The 14,737-nt window shown below is 49.6% G+C and overlaps 1 protein-coding gene and 1 long non-coding RNA gene across 38 annotated transcripts in view; one reads left to right on the forward strand and one right to left on the reverse strand.

Moving 5' to 3' along the window:
* The window catches only part of LOC120098971 (uncharacterized), a 40,789-nt gene that overhangs the window by 18,842 nt on the left and 7,210 nt on the right, over positions 1–14,737 (forward strand). The window contains exons 1-3 of one of the 10 annotated variants that reach the window (XR_005497795.2): positions 5,475–5,652; positions 10,041–10,125; positions 11,319–14,460. This is a non-coding gene — a long non-coding RNA (uncharacterized LOC120098971). Of the gene's footprint in view, positions 1–5,474; positions 5,653–8,955; positions 14,724–14,737 lie in introns of those variants that run through there. The other 9 variants (XR_005497794.2, XR_010061013.1, XR_010061014.1 and 6 more) reach the window with 9 other exon arrangements.
* Positions 1–14,737, reverse strand: part of Slc26a8 (solute carrier family 26 member 8) — a 63,978-nt gene that overhangs the window by 14,423 nt on the left and 34,818 nt on the right. For 9 of the 28 annotated variants that reach the window (XR_010060687.1, XM_063279130.1, XM_063279134.1 and 6 more), the window contains 9 exons: positions 13,600–13,776; positions 10,522–10,617; positions 9,789–9,895; positions 9,643–9,712; positions 8,436–8,528; positions 8,213–8,344; positions 6,333–6,692; positions 4,533–4,587; positions 4,251–4,435 (listed from right to left, as the gene is read on the reverse strand). Coding sequence is in view for 25 of the 28 variants with exons in the window: in XM_063279130.1 (XP_063135200.1) it covers positions 4,251–4,435; positions 4,533–4,587; positions 6,333–6,692; positions 8,213–8,344; positions 8,436–8,528; positions 9,643–9,712; positions 9,789–9,895; positions 10,522–10,617; positions 13,600–13,776 (1,275 nt within the window). In the remaining 3 variants the exon portion in view is untranslated. 28 annotated transcript variants of the gene reach the window in all.

The raw sequence follows: 14,737 nt of genomic DNA on the forward strand, positions 1-14,737 counted from the left end.
ATAACAAGAAATAATATTAAAGTAAGAATTATAACACAGAAAACAATAGATGAATGTTATTTTGTGAATTAAATAATGATTACATTTATTTTTGAGTGTATATATGTGTGCACATAAGTGGGGGACATGTAGGGGACATATGTGTGTGTGCATATGTGGGGGGGCATGTAGGGGACATATGTGTGTGTGCACATAAGTGGGGGGCATGTAGGGGACATATGTGTGTGTGCACATAAGTGGGGGGCATGTAGGGGACATATGTGTGTGTGCATATGTGGGGGGCATGTAGGGGACATATGTGTGTGTGCACATATTTGTGTGGCTACCTTTGTGTGCCCATACATGTGGGGTGTGTGTGTGTGTGCATGTATGGGGGTACATGTGTGTGGTGGCATATGCCTGTGGGCAAATGTGTGCAGGCACATGCGTAAATAGGGGCATGTGTTTGTGGGGGCATATGTGGAAGTCAGAGGAGATGTGAGAGAACTCGCTTTTTCCCTCTACCATGTAGATCCTGAACCCGGGTGACCGCTTGGTGGGTGCTAATCTTCTAAGGCTTCTAGACAGTTCAGCACGGCCTGTTCCAGAGGGACCTGAGTTCAATTCCCAGCATCCACATCAGGTGGCTCACAGCTACCTTTAACTCCTGTTCCAGGGGACACAGAGACCTCTAGCCTCTGTGGGCACCTGCTCTGAAGAGCACATAGCCATACAAGGTCACACATCATATACACAACTGCAAATAAAAAAAATTGGAAAGGAATAGTATGTTTAAAAGAAACCCTGTATGTGCATATCCATGTAAACTAAAGCATAGGAGCAGAGTGTCTGGGTTTGTCTGTGTGAGGAGAGCCGGGTGCCTTGCTGTGACTGGCATGAGGCTGATTGACAGAGAAAGCCCACGCCCCTGGATAGGAGGAACAGAAAATGGAAGGAAGGATGCTCATCCTAGCATCCTCTCTTCTCAAGCCCATTGTCAAGGAGGCCTTGACAGGGATTCTGTCTGCTTTTCTGAGAGCAGAGCGGAGCCTGAGGAATACTGGGGATCATGAGTTGGGGACTGTGAGCTAGAACTGAGGCCACCGGACTCCTTACCCAAGTGTCTGCATCATTAAAGCAGTGCTGTGCAGGAGAGAGTGGTGCTGGAGGAAAACGAAGCTTAGCAGCTCAGGCTCCAAGCGTCTTCATAAACTACGTCTGTGAACACAGTTTCTCAAGCCAGGAAATGAGGCAGACTGACTCAGTGGAGTGGGAGCAGGCGCTAACACTGGTGTGGCCTTCAAGACTGATTTTGAAATTTAGCCCTGACTGTTTTGGGAGTGAGAGCAGGGACCTTTGGGGAAGCAATGAAGTCATCAGGATTGCTTGACCCTCAGACACCAAAGCAAAACAAAACCCTCTGCTTGAGCCCGGCCATGGCTGCTCGAACCTTTAATCCCAGCACTCAGGAGGCAGAGGCAGGTAGGTCTCTCATTTTGAGGCCATGGTCTACAGGGGGAGTAGTCCCACGACAGTCAAGGCTATAGAGAGAAACTCTGGCTTGAATGAAACAACAACAAATCCTCCGTTTGAAAACACCATAAAAAACAACATATGTAAGTCAAAGAGTGAACTGGGAGTTAGGGCCCTTTTGTCCTGTAACTGTGTGACAGTCTGGATAGAGCCACCCAGCTACTAGGTGAGTGCTTTCAGGGCTCCTGGCTGTGTTGAGGGGGGAGCTATGGGGAAACTATTTATTGGACGAGGAGCCAGAAAACCTCAAACCTTGAAATCAGGTCAGAGCCACCCTGGATTGCTACCACCTCCAGATATCCAGTGAGAAAAACAGCCCAGTTACACGTGATTTCTAGAAACAGCTTCTGATACACATGCAAAGGTCACTGGGAAGCTCAGGCTTCAATAGGCGAGGCCATGCATGAAGTCTCTAAGGTGGTGGTGCTGATGTGAAGCGCTGGTCCCCAGAGCGGAGGATTTACATAGTAATTTAAGAGAAGAATGCTCTCGGGCTGGAGAGATGGCTCAGCGGTTAAGAGCACTGACTGCTCTTCCAGAGGTCCTGAGTTCAAATCCCAGCAACCACATGGTGGCTCATGACCATCTGTCATGGGATCCGATGCCCTCTTCTGGTGTGTCTGAGGACGGCTACAGTGTGCTCAAATAAAATCAAAAGGGGCTGGGGATTTAGCTCAGTGGTAGAGCGCTTACCTAGGAAGCTCAAGGCCCTGGGTTCGGTCCCCAGCTCCGAAAAAAAGAACCAAAAAAAAAAAAAAATCAAAAAAGAGAGAGATGGATGCTCTCAACACCCACGACAGACCCACTGAGCCAAACCTCAGGGGGCTGGGACCCAGGGCCAGCTAGCTGTCTTTCTCTGAATGGCAATTTAGGTCATTCTGATGGACACTGGCATTTGAGAACCAATGGACGCCTTTGAGCATAAGAAAGTCACCTTGGGGGGTTGGGGATTTAGCTCAGTGGTAGAGCGCTTGCCTAGGAAGCGCAAGGCCCTGGGTTCGGTCCCCAGCTCCGGAAAAAAAAAAGAAAAAAAAAAAAAAAAAAAAAAAAAAGAAAGTCACCTTGGCCAGAGACATTGTCAAGAGAATTCTTTTTTTTTTTTTTTTTTTGGTTCTTTTTTTCGGAGCTGGGGATCGAACCCAGGGCCTTGTGCTTCAAGAGAATTCTTAAATTCATTCTCTCCATTTATGGAGAGAGAGAGAGAGAGAGAGAGAGAGAGAGAGAGAGAGAGAGAGAGAGAGAAAACACGCGCACAGGCACGTGCATTTACAAAGTCCGCCATGGAGGACACCTTGTGGGAGTCCGTTGGTTGGTGGAGTTGGGTAGTATTGGCCCACAGCCTTTAATCCCAGCACTCTGGAAGCAGAGGCAGGTGGATCCCTGTGAGTCTACAGAGTGAGTTCCAGGTCAGGCAAGTCTACACAGAGGAACCCTGCAGGGGTGAGGGAGGCATTTAACAACTTGCCTTTTGTGGGTCACTTACAGATGTGGACCTGGGGTGAAGCGCTGAGGAGAGTAGGACAATGTTCTTGCCACTGTGGACTCCAGATGTCCTCCTTTATAATTGGTAACCCTTCTTCAGTCCCCTTTGGCATGCCATGCTGTTGAGCTCTAAGGCTGCCTTTATGCTAGCAGTAGGCGTCAACTCATTAAACCTGAACCTGAACAGAGTCTAAGTCTCCCCAGGGGAGTCAAGCACAACAGTGCCTTTGCCCACAGAGGCATCTTGCCTGGCCTCGGAGAATTCTTGCTTCTTCAGTCGGGGTGAACCTGAGCCCCCGAGGTTCATAAACAGAGTGAATTATAGAGCAGACCAGAAGCACCATGTTCAGGTCCGTGTTGGGAGGGAGGAAACTGCTCTGGAGAAACAAAGGCACAGAACCTGTGACTGCTGCCTTGGGAAGGAGCGGGAAGGGGGTGTGGTGGGGGAGGAGAGGAAGAAGAGCTGTGTTCTCTAGGTCTGTACTGCTCACCTGTCTGAGTACTTTAAAGCATGTTATGGTAGCACTTTTCTTGTTGTAAAAATGCAAACAGTATAAAATCCAGTAGGTCGGGGTTGGGGATTTAGCTCAGTGGTAGAGCGCTTGCCTAGCAAGTGCAAGGCCCTGGGTTCGGTACCCAGCTCCGAAAAAAAAGAAAAAAAAAATCCAGTAGGTCAAAAATAAGAGAGTTGGCGGAAAAGTAATTTCTGACTGTTAGCTATCACTGGGTGCCTGCCTATCTGTGATTTACTTTCCTGCAGACTCTCATCTGGGAAGCCCAAGGCCCACTCAGGTCTTTACTCAGGGTAATGAATGGTTCAAACTGCTGATGTACGCGTCTCCCTCTTTCAGATGATCATGAATGAGTCCTTCTTTCCTCACAGTATAAATACTAGCCCAAGGCCTGGGAGGGCACATGCGGCTTCTGGCTCCTCAAGACTCACCCCAGAGGTGCTGGTTGGGGACGCTCTAAAGGCTTCACAGGCCTAGCAACTGGTGTGACACTAGCCACAGGGCAATGTGCCTGAGGCATCTGCTGGGCTGGGGATAGGTCCTGGATGGGACACACAGACACTGGCAGTGGGGGCCCTTGAACGCTCATGTCTCTGCTGTTTATCAGCTGACCCCGAGCAGACTCAGCAGCTCAGACTCGGGGCGCAGCTGCGGCCCAGCCTTTCTGGGGCATCCTACATCTGCAGACCAGACACTCCCCTCTCCCTACTTCTCCCCAGGCCCTGAGGGTCCACATCATCCAACCTTGTCTGACTCTGAGTAGGTTTCCTGGATCACCGTCTCAGTCTCGTCCACGCTTAAGTCTGAGGGCTCGGAACACTTCCTTGACAAGGCAAACAGCACAGCGTCATGGAGGCTGAGGAAGAGCTGGGCCTTTGTGATGCCGTCATCAAAGAAATCATTCTTCTCGAACAACTTAACCACAGAGGCTACAAACCAAACCCAAACATACAGGTGTCAGCGCCTGAGAGCAGGGCCCCAGGGATACCAGACACTCCCTCGCTCATAGGGTAAAGGGCAACTCACTGTGACACCCTGAAATGAGCACCAAAATGTCAGCATTGTGGAAAGCATTGCACATCTGCAGGGAGAGAGAGAGTGGAGTCAGAGAGCTGCATGCACACCGGAAATGGCCACCAGCTAGCTGGGGCCTGCCTTCTCATCAGTGTAGGGCCAGGGACACAGAAACCAAGCAGGGCATCTCACAGTGGGTGGGGAGTGACAGGAATTCCTAGCAGGTAGACTTCCCATGGTTAAGAGTGTCTGCATGAGGAAGCCTCCGGGCAGAAGGGTAGTGATGCTCTTGGAAACGTTCTACAGAGTGGATACATAGAGCTATCCCCTTTTTAAAAAGTTGTATGTTTACTCATGTACGTTGTGTGTGAGTCTGTGTATCTGCAATGTGTATCTAGAGAGGGCATTAACTCCCCTGGAGTTAGTTGTGAGCTGCAATGTGGGCGCTGAACCTGGGTCTTTGGAAGAGCTACCACCAGCGCCCAAACCCGCTGGGCCAGCTCTCCAGTGTGTGTTATTTTAGGGTAAGTGGAGCAGCATGATTTCCTCCCATAGGAGTGCACACAACCATTGCGGAAGGATGGAAGACTAGACCTTTAAGATATAGAGGTGGCCCATGAGTCTCACAGCTCTAAGGCCAAGGATCCTGACTCGCCTCCATCAGAGAGCCGCCCGTGTGGGCCGAGTGTGGATGGCAGAATGCAAGGTGCCTCTGTAGGAATGCCAGGCAAGAAAGTGGTGCTGGGCACGTCCTACAGAGCAAGTGGGGAGAGCCAGAGAGAGCCAGATGCACCAAGTCTTCACAACAGGGGCTGCTCTTGGGGCTGCTAGGAGAATTGAAGGCCAAGGGGGGGGGTGTGGTCGCGTGTGCTCAGCTTGGTCCTGCACGCAGCCTTTGAAAACGAGGGTTGAGCAACTCTAAAATTACTACAGTGCAAGACTAGAAGAAGCAACCGACACAGCCCAACAGCCAGAGGTGAAGTTCCCAGAAGGAGACCATATCAGAGAAGTCTCAGTCTCACTCTACACTGTTGGTGAGAGCTGGGCATTGCTGAGCACACGTTAGCCCCAGCACTTGGAAGACAGGACAGGCAGATCTTTGAGTTCCAGGCCATCCTGCTATGCCTACGGAGTGAGTTCCAGACCAGAAAGAAGAAGAGCCACATGCCCTTAAGAGAAGCTTAAGGAGTTCACATGAAGGCTTCGTAAAACAGGATCCAAGTCAGAAGAGGACAGAGGACGAGCCCGTCAAAGGAGCAGGGCAGGTTCCTGAGAGATGGGAGGGGTTGACAGAGAAGTGTCTGAGAGGGAGAGGCATTCAACAGCAAGGTAACCAGGCAGCTCTGTCACAGTAACAGAGAAGAGCCCCGGAGGAGGGGAGACCCTGCTGCTGGTGCCTGACAGGCAGGGCCAGACTTGAAGTGTCATTTCTCCTAACTCTCCCAAGCTGAGGGCTGGGCACTACCTGGGCAGAGCAGCCAGCCAGCACGGGCAATCTTGGTGACTTTCTTTTTCTGTAGAGATTGGTCACTGTTCTGGGAGTTCCACAATGGGTAGGACATAGGTCCTGCCTCTGTGATGTTAAGAAGCAACTCCTTTGTCCCCACTTTCTTGGGAATGATAAATGATTCGGGACTAGGGAACTAACTGCTCAGACCTGGTTTATTTCCTTATTATTTTTATTGATTTTAAACCACCCTCGGTGTTCCCATCTCTACTGACTGAGCAATCCCATGATGAGAGAATTACATTGGCATGAGGTGTGGGTTGCAGGGGGGTCAGAGCCTAGGGCCACGCCTCCTCAGTACTTACCTGCCTTAATACAACCAAAGCCCGGTTATCCACATAGTGCACCATGGAAAAGTCCAGAATGATGGTATGGGTATCTGAGTAAGGCAAGATGACAGATCTGGATCTGCTCTGTGCTAAGCTTTCTGAGTTCTCGGGCGGTGGTAGGGAGCTGTTTCTTGGGGGGCTGTTGGGTAGCCAGGCTTTCTCCGTGTCCTCGTAGTTCTGCCCTATATTTCTCTGTGATGTGGAAGACACTGTGTAGGGAACCTGTTCTTCGGAAGTGGTTTGGCTGGAGTCCCCACTGCCCAGGTAGGAGCAGCGGATCAGGTTGATGGATGACCCATGCTCTTGTTTGTTCTCATATCGCTCTGTGTAGACAACCTGGAAGGGACAGCAGGGGAGAGTGGGATCTTGGTAACACTCAGACAGGGCCAAAGTCCTCACCTCCTAGCTCGCTGTGCTCCCTCTGAAGCTCTACCTCATCATTCCTTTTGAGCTTGGCTGTCCCACTAGCACTTTTATTGCCTTCCCTACTCCTTGGTACCTTCCTCCAACTGTGTCCCTTAGTGACATCAGTCTGTGAGCCAGACTGGAAATCAATCACCTTTACTTTAATCATTCACTTCCATCACTCCTGGGCCCCAATACATCTCCAGTATTTATGACTACTTCCTGTAAAGTGCTTTCTCTTTCTCCTTTTTACATGCATGCATGCATGTATGTATGTATGAATGTATGTATGAATGAATGTGTGTATGAATGTATGTATGTGCGTATGCATGCATGTGTGTGTATGTATAGCATGTATGTATGTATGTATGAATGTGTGTTTGCACCTGTGTCATTATACAGTATATACAATCAGACCAAACACATCACATGTCTACAGGAGGTCATGAGGGTGACAGACACCTTGAACTGTTCTAGGTAGTTGAGCCACTTTATGTGGGGGCTGGAAACGGAACCTGGGTCAGAAGGAAGAGCAGTAAGTTCCGTTAACTACTGAGCCATTTCCTCAGACCTGTAATCTGCTTCCTATCAGGCTTCCTCCACGTCCTCCTGCATGCATGAACAGCCTTTTACCCAGCCTTCCTTCCTAGGGACACAGAGCGGTTGGTTTCTTGAGACGTTTGTCTTCATCTCTGACTGCCTCCCATCTCCCAAGAGCCCCAAGTGGCTCTCTCATGTTTCTCCTCACGTACCTCATAGTCCATGTAGTGTCATACCTGCATTGTGTGCCCCTCATAGTCCATGTAGTGTCATCTGAATGTACATTTGTGTGTGTGGAATAGACTTTTTTTCCTTAAAGAGAATAGCTAGTTTATTTTAAAGAAAAGGGGTGGGGGTGGGGAAGTCAGGTGGTGGTGCCACACACCTTTAATCCCAACACTGGTGAAGCAGAAACAGGCATATCTCTGAGAGTTCAAAACCAGGCTGGTTTATATAGTGAGTTCTGGGACAGTCGGGGCTATATGGAGAAACCCTGTCTTAAAAACAAACAAAAAGAAAGAAAGAAAGAGAAAGAGAGAGAGAGAGAGAGAGAGGGAGGAAGGAAGGAAGGAAGGAAGGAAGGAAGGAAGAAAGAAAGAAAGAAAGAAAGAAAGAAAGAAAGAAGGAAAGAAAATAGGAGGGCTGGAGAGATGGCTCAGAGGTTAAGAGCACTGACTGCTCTTCCAGAGGTCCTGAGTTCAATTCCCAGCAACCACATGGTGGCTCACAACCATCTGTAATGGGATCTGATGCCCTCTTCTGGTGTCTGAAGACAACTACAGTGTACTTATATACATAAAATAAATAAATAATTTTTAAAAAGAAACAAACAGAAAAAAGAAGGAAGGAGGGAAGGAGGGAAGGAGGGAGGGAGGGAGAGAGAGAGAAACAGGACAGGAGAGACGGCTCACCCTGCTCTCTGGCTCCAGCTCTTCACAGTCGCAGAAACACCTACAAAGTTTGTTTTCTGCTATACTAGTCTCACTTTCATGGAACAGAGCATAAATCTCTTCTTCTTTAAGAGGCAACTTCACCATATTGACCTGGGAGACAGAAGAGGGGTCTCACACAGAGGACAGGTGGTGGGAAGGGACACCCGAGGATGTAGAGGAGCCTGGGGGCAGCGGGCCTCACCTCCTTTAACAACTTGTGCTTGAGGTGGTACACGTTAACAAACGTGATGGAGCTGCAGCACTGCAGGATCTTCACCCCGGGGATGAGGATCACCTGCCGTATAGTACAAGGAGAGAAAGCACACGGCCTCAGCATTTTACAGTGTGTGTGTGTGTGTGTGTGTGTGTGTGTGTATTTGTTTTGTTTTGTTTCTGAGACAGGGTCTCACTATGTAGCCCTGGCTGCTCTGGAACTTGCTCTTGCTCTGTAGACCAGTCTGGCCTCAAACTCACAGAGATCCCCCTGCCTCTACTTCCCATATGCTGGGATTAAAGGTATAAGCCGCCGCCCCCGCCGCTGCCGCCGCTGCCACCACCACTACCAGAACTACACAGCTTTCACGGTTCCTCAAGAACCTCTGGCTTTAGTGGGTTGAAGGCTAGAAAACTAGCCTGTTCTCCTTCCCGCCCCGCCCCCGCCCTGTGTGTTTGTGTATGTCTGTCTGTATCTGTGTGTGTGTGCATGTGTGTCTGTCTTTCTCTCTCTTCCTCTCTCTTTCTTTCTCTAGGGTTTTATTATGGGCTTTTGCTAGCTTGGAACTAGAGTTGGATCTCTGGCCTTGAAGTCGGAGATGCACAGGCCCCTGCTTGGCCGGGCCTGCAGAGTTCTGCGGTACACCCACCACACCGCACACTGTTTTACACTCCTCCACCGCTCACTCTCTAGCCTTCTCCCTGAGTCACAGCGAGAGGTTAGAGGGCCCTCTGCTGGCTGAAGGGTGTAAAGATTCTACATTCCCTTGGAGCCTCACGTCTCCCATGCCCTGTGGAGTAGGGGGCTGCAGTGCTCACAGTGGTGAAGGACTGGGGCTGAGCTGGTTCCTCTACACCCCACTTCCCATTTGTGGTATGTATGTAGGTTTTATGTACATTTGCATGTATGTGCATGTGACTGCATGTGTGTGGGCAAGTGCAAGTGCACTGAGGTGTAAGTGGTGCAAGTGTGGAGGCCTGATGTTAAGGTCAAGTGTCTTCTTCAACTGTTGCCCACTGTTTACTGAGGCGGGGCCTCTCACTGAAACCCAGATACCCAGCTTGTCCTGGGGATGCCTTCTCTCTGCCTCCCAAGTACTGAGATTCCAGGGTTCTGAGGAGGTGGACACCTCACACGTGCATGGCACTGGCTTTATCCACTGAGCCATCTTCCCCACCCCCAGCTGGCTTCTTACCTCCCGGTACTCATTAACGTTTCTGTAAATGTTGGTGTTGGGGATCTGACCCAAGACGAGGATCTTGGTTCTGGAAGGAAATGTACTGGTCTTAGGTCCCTGTGCCCTTGCCCTGCACGCTGTCCTCACAGACAGAGGCTGAGTACCTGTGCGAGCGGACAGTGATGACAAAGAACGTGAAGACCAGGGAGATGAGCAGCCCAACGTCTAGTCCCAGGAAAATGGCAGCGGAGAATGTCACCATCCAAACCACCTTGTGGGAAAGGGTTGGAGGGCAAAGAGACCTTGAAAATGAGTGGAATGGAGAGGTGCAAGGAGCACCTCAGACAGCTCGGCCCTAGAGGCTGTCTAGTCTCTGATGGACTCCTGATCATCTCTCCCGCACTTCTTCCTCACAGGATCCCATGGACAAAACGGAGACAATGTTAACTACGCTGTCAGATGGTAGGTCGGTGGACATGAGAAATCAGAACTCACTGAATGGTAGGTAGTTAAGCACTCGCAAGGTATTATAGCTATTTGTTTTTTAGATTTTATTTATTCTATGTGTGTGTGCCCGCATGTGGAGGCCAGAGGAAGTTTGTTTTTTGAAATCGGGTCTCGCATTGGCCTGGAGCTCCAGGTGGGCGAGGCTGGTGGCCAGCAAGCCCTAGGGACACAATGCCTTTGCCTTTCCAGCCCTGGGATTCTAAGTCTGTGCCACAATGCCTAGCTTTTTTATGTGCATTCTGAGGTCTTAAGTGTCAAGCTCCTCTGGCCGAGCCTTTGCCCGTCCCTTTGAGATGCTCAGAGATGCTGTGGTGCTCTGCACTCCTGCCTGAAGCTCAGCTCTGGCTGGCTCTGCTCCAATCCCAGCTCTGCAGGGGCGTCTGTACTCACACATTCATACTGGTCCTGCCTCCACAGGGTGGGTAAGTTGTAAATGGTTTCCAGGTAGGGCACCACATTGCTTAGAATGATCCCTGCCAGCACAGCCTGTGGGGAAGACAGAGTGCTTCACTCTCCCTTCAGGGACACAGTTCCCAGTCCTCTCTAGGGAACCGCAAGCACCAGTCTTGCCTCTGGCAATACGACATGGTTTTCATGTCAACAGCACACCCGAACTCTGACTTACAGTGCAGATAAAAGCTCTTTCCAGTTCTCTCCACTATTCTAGTGTGTCAAGACCAACAGGCAAGGCTACGCCAAGGTCAGAGCTGACTCAGCCAGCCACAGCTGAGCCCGTTTGTGCTTGCTTTCTCAGAAAGCCCAGTACAGCAGAACAGACATGGTGGGTCAGTAGAGAGAGCCTGCATAGACAAAGTCAAGTATGGCTTCTTCCCACCAGCTGTTTTTAATAAGTTGATTTTACCTAATCTTTTTTAAAAAGACTTGCATATTCATATATTTTTACATGATGAGCACTGTCCTTCAGACACAGCAGCAGAGCGCATCGGATCCCATCACAGATAGATGGTTGTGAGCCACCATGTGGGTGCAGGGACCTGAACAGGAGCTTGTAAGAGCAGCCAGTGCTCTTGACCACTAAGCCATCTCTCCAGACACTCTGCAAACAGACTTTAAACAGTGTTAGAAAGGTGTGGTGGAACAGACAGCAGCTCAATTTCACAGGGGTTGGGAGAATCCACCCCCTTTCTTATTCACTTTTGTATCTTGTTACACTTTTTTATTTCCAGACAAGGTTTCCCTGAGTAGCCCTGGCTGTCCTGGAATTTACACCATAGACCAGGTTGGCTTGGCCTCACACCGAGACCTGCTCTGCCTCCCAGGTGCTGGGATTAAAAGCAAGCACCACTACCACCTGACTGAATTTTCTTTTAACCTGAGGTAAGAAATATCTACAGGAAACAAATCTTACCATAAAGCCATGTACAGCAAAGCTGTGTCTTTTCTTAAATATTAAGGTAAGACATTCATTTCATTAACAAATAATTACAGGGGCTGGAGAGATGGCTCAGTGGTTAAGAGCACTGACTGCTCTTCCAGAGGTCCTGAGTTCAAATCCCAGCAACCACATGGTGGCTCACAACCATCTGTCATGGGGTCTGATGCCCTCTTCTGGTGTGTCTGAAGACAGCTACAGTGTACTCATATAAATAAAATAAATAAAAATTACAATCCTATATAATATTATTTTTAAAAACCTTTTTTGTTTCCTTAAGACAAGGTCTTTCTATGTAGCTCTGGCTATCCTGGAGCTCACTACACAAACCATGATGGCCACTCTCCTCCTGTCTCTGTGCATGCTAGAATTACCCATGCATGTCACTGTGCCTAGTGACTGTGTAATCTCAACCATCACAGAGGCAGCTGCTGCTAGCACTCTGGTATGTTCTCTATGACTTGGGCATGAACCTATAGTACTGCTTATAGTCCCTTGGTTCTGGTTGCAATACACACACATAATATGGAGGGGTAGGTCATGCCTCAGATAAAGGGAAGAAGGGATACATTTAAACAGAGACACATACACTTGAACACAGGGCCCAAAGCCAACTTGCAGGCCTGCTCTAAGGCTGTGAATAATCAGGAGGCTGTGGGACAGCAATGGAGGAACAAAGTTCAGACACAGGCAGAAAAAGCAGATGGCACGGGCATGCAGCAAGTGTCTGAGTCTCTGTGGCCATGGGCTTCCTACATCTGAATGTGTCATTCCTCACCGAATCCCCACCCCTGAAGCAAAATTACAGCTGAATGAGGACAATCCTGACTGTGTTTCCTGACCACTCTCTCTGAGCTCCACATGGCCTTGTTTTACACAGAGACCTGGATCCTGCATGTTTATGGTGCAATGAAGACACAACGGGGTCACTGCTGTGTGTGTAAGGGGGTGCACCTGTGCCTGCACACAGAGGACAGAGGAAGACTTAGGTGTCCCACTCTGTCACTCCTCCTCATCTTCTCCTGAAGCAAGCTCTCTCACGGAACGGGGAGCTCACTTATTATTGTTTTAAGCAAGGCTGCCCAGTCAGCAGGACCTAGCAACCCTCCCATCTCTGCCCACTTCCTTCCAGCACTGGGTCACAGGATAGTAGCCACAGCTGGCTCTGACATGGGCTGGGTGTCTGAACTTAGGCTCCCGGGCTTGTAGGAAAGGCATTCTAATCCCTGCTGTCTCCCTGGCTCCCAGACGTTACTTTTCTTTCTTTCTTTTTTTTTTAATTTTTTCTTTTTTTCTTCTTTTTTTTTTCTTTTTTTCGGAGCTGGGGACTGAACCCAGGGCCTTGCGCTTGCTAGGCAAGCGCTCTACCACTGAGCTAAATCTCCAACCCCTTAAGTTTATTCTTATATTAGTACACTGTTGCTGTCTTCAGACTCACCAGAAGAGGGCATCAGATCCCATTACAGATGGTTGTGAGCCACCATGTGGTTGCTGGGAATTGAACTCAGGACCTCTGGAAGAGCAGTCAGTGCTCTAACCACTGAGCCATCTCTCCAGCCCCCAGATGTTACTTTTCAATAAAACTGCTGGAACCACCACTGGGGACCATACAAATGCACTTCTCTGCATGGATGTTCTAACAAGGTTCCATCTTTCTTTTTTTTTTTTTTTGGTTCTTTTTTTTCGGAGCTGGGGACCGAACCCAGGGCCTTGTGCTTCCTAGGCAAGCGCTCTACCACTGAGCTAAATCCCCAACCCCGGTTCCATCTTTCTTTAAGATTTGTTTTTATGTGTATGAATATATTATGGGGTGCCTGAGGAGGCCAGAAGAGGGTACCAAATCCCTTGGATCTGAACTTATAGACTGTTGTGAGCCCCGGTAGGTACTGGGAATCAGTCCTCTGTGCTCCCCTGGAAGAGCAGCCCACTGGAAGAGCACTTAACCACCGACCCATTTCTCCAGCCCCGCCTACCCCCAGATCCCGTCCATCCATCCACCTGTCCGTCCATCCATCCGTCCGTCCATCCGTCCGTCCCGACCCCCCCCCCCCCCCCGCTTACTCAGCCCCACTCACGTTCGGCAGGTTGTCGAAGAAGCTCCCTATCTTCACCATCAGCAGCAGCATCACCCCTGCGCCCACCAGAGAGGCAAACTGAGGAGATAGAGCTGGTTGAAGAGAACGCGTCAGGCACGCGTTGGTCCCTGTCTGCAGCTGTGGCCGTCTGTTTGCTGAGAAGCATGCCAGTTTTTTCTTAAAAGGGATGGGGGAGTTCAGCACCCATGCCTTTTAGGCTCTTAGTGAAATATTTGACACACAGTAGATACTTCATAGGTGTCACATGAGTGCTGTCTAGGGGCTTCAGTTTTCTCTGGAATTCTTATTGTCACGGCTGGGGACTATGAATCTCCTAAGATACAGCTTATGTGTCTCAGCTTCCAAAACTTCAGCCTCTCCTCACACAAGTTAGAAACTCTTCCCTCAACAGACACCTCACTGACAGCCCCAAGTCCCCTCCACTCGACTTCCTGTGTAATAAACGTCCCACCTGCTTTTATGTGCTGGCGTGTTGGCGGCTCCCCACCTTCAGTGAGGAGTCGTCTTTTCCTTGCTTTGTATTTGAGACAGGATCTCATGATGCAGCCCTGGCTGGCCTGGGACTCACTCTGTAGACCAGGCTGGTCTTGAACTCATAGAGATCTGCTTGCCTCTGCTTCCTGAGAGCTGGGATTTAAGGCCTGTACCACTATACCTGGTATATGTTATCTTTTTAAAGGTTGTTTTTATTTTTATTTTATGTGGATGACCTTTCCTGCATGTGTGTATGCACACCGTGTCCATGCCTGGTACCTGAGGAGCCCAGAACTGGAGTTACAGACGGTTGTGAGCTACCTGAAGTGGCTACGAGGAACCAAACCCAAGTCCTCTGTAAGAGCAGTGAGTACTCTTAGACACTGTGCCATCTCCCCAGCCCCACGATAGGGCTGGGGACACAGGATGTGCTACCAGACGCCCCTCCCAATAACTTTTAAGGACAGAAATCTGAGCAAAAATTAAGGCGAGCAAGGAATCCAAACTCTTCCCAGAGGCCCCCACTAACATTACAGCATGATCGACCCAGATGGAGCCCTTCTACGAACAGACATGCAGATAGCCAAGAGGACAGATGTGCATCTCTCTGCTCACGCGAACATCTAGGGGTAGGACTCCTTTC

The sequence above is a fragment of the Rattus norvegicus genome, chromosome 20, assembly GCF_036323735.1.
Source record: "Rattus norvegicus strain BN/NHsdMcwi chromosome 20, GRCr8, whole genome shotgun sequence".
Lineage (NCBI taxonomy): Eukaryota > Metazoa > Chordata > Mammalia > Rodentia > Muridae > Rattus > Rattus norvegicus.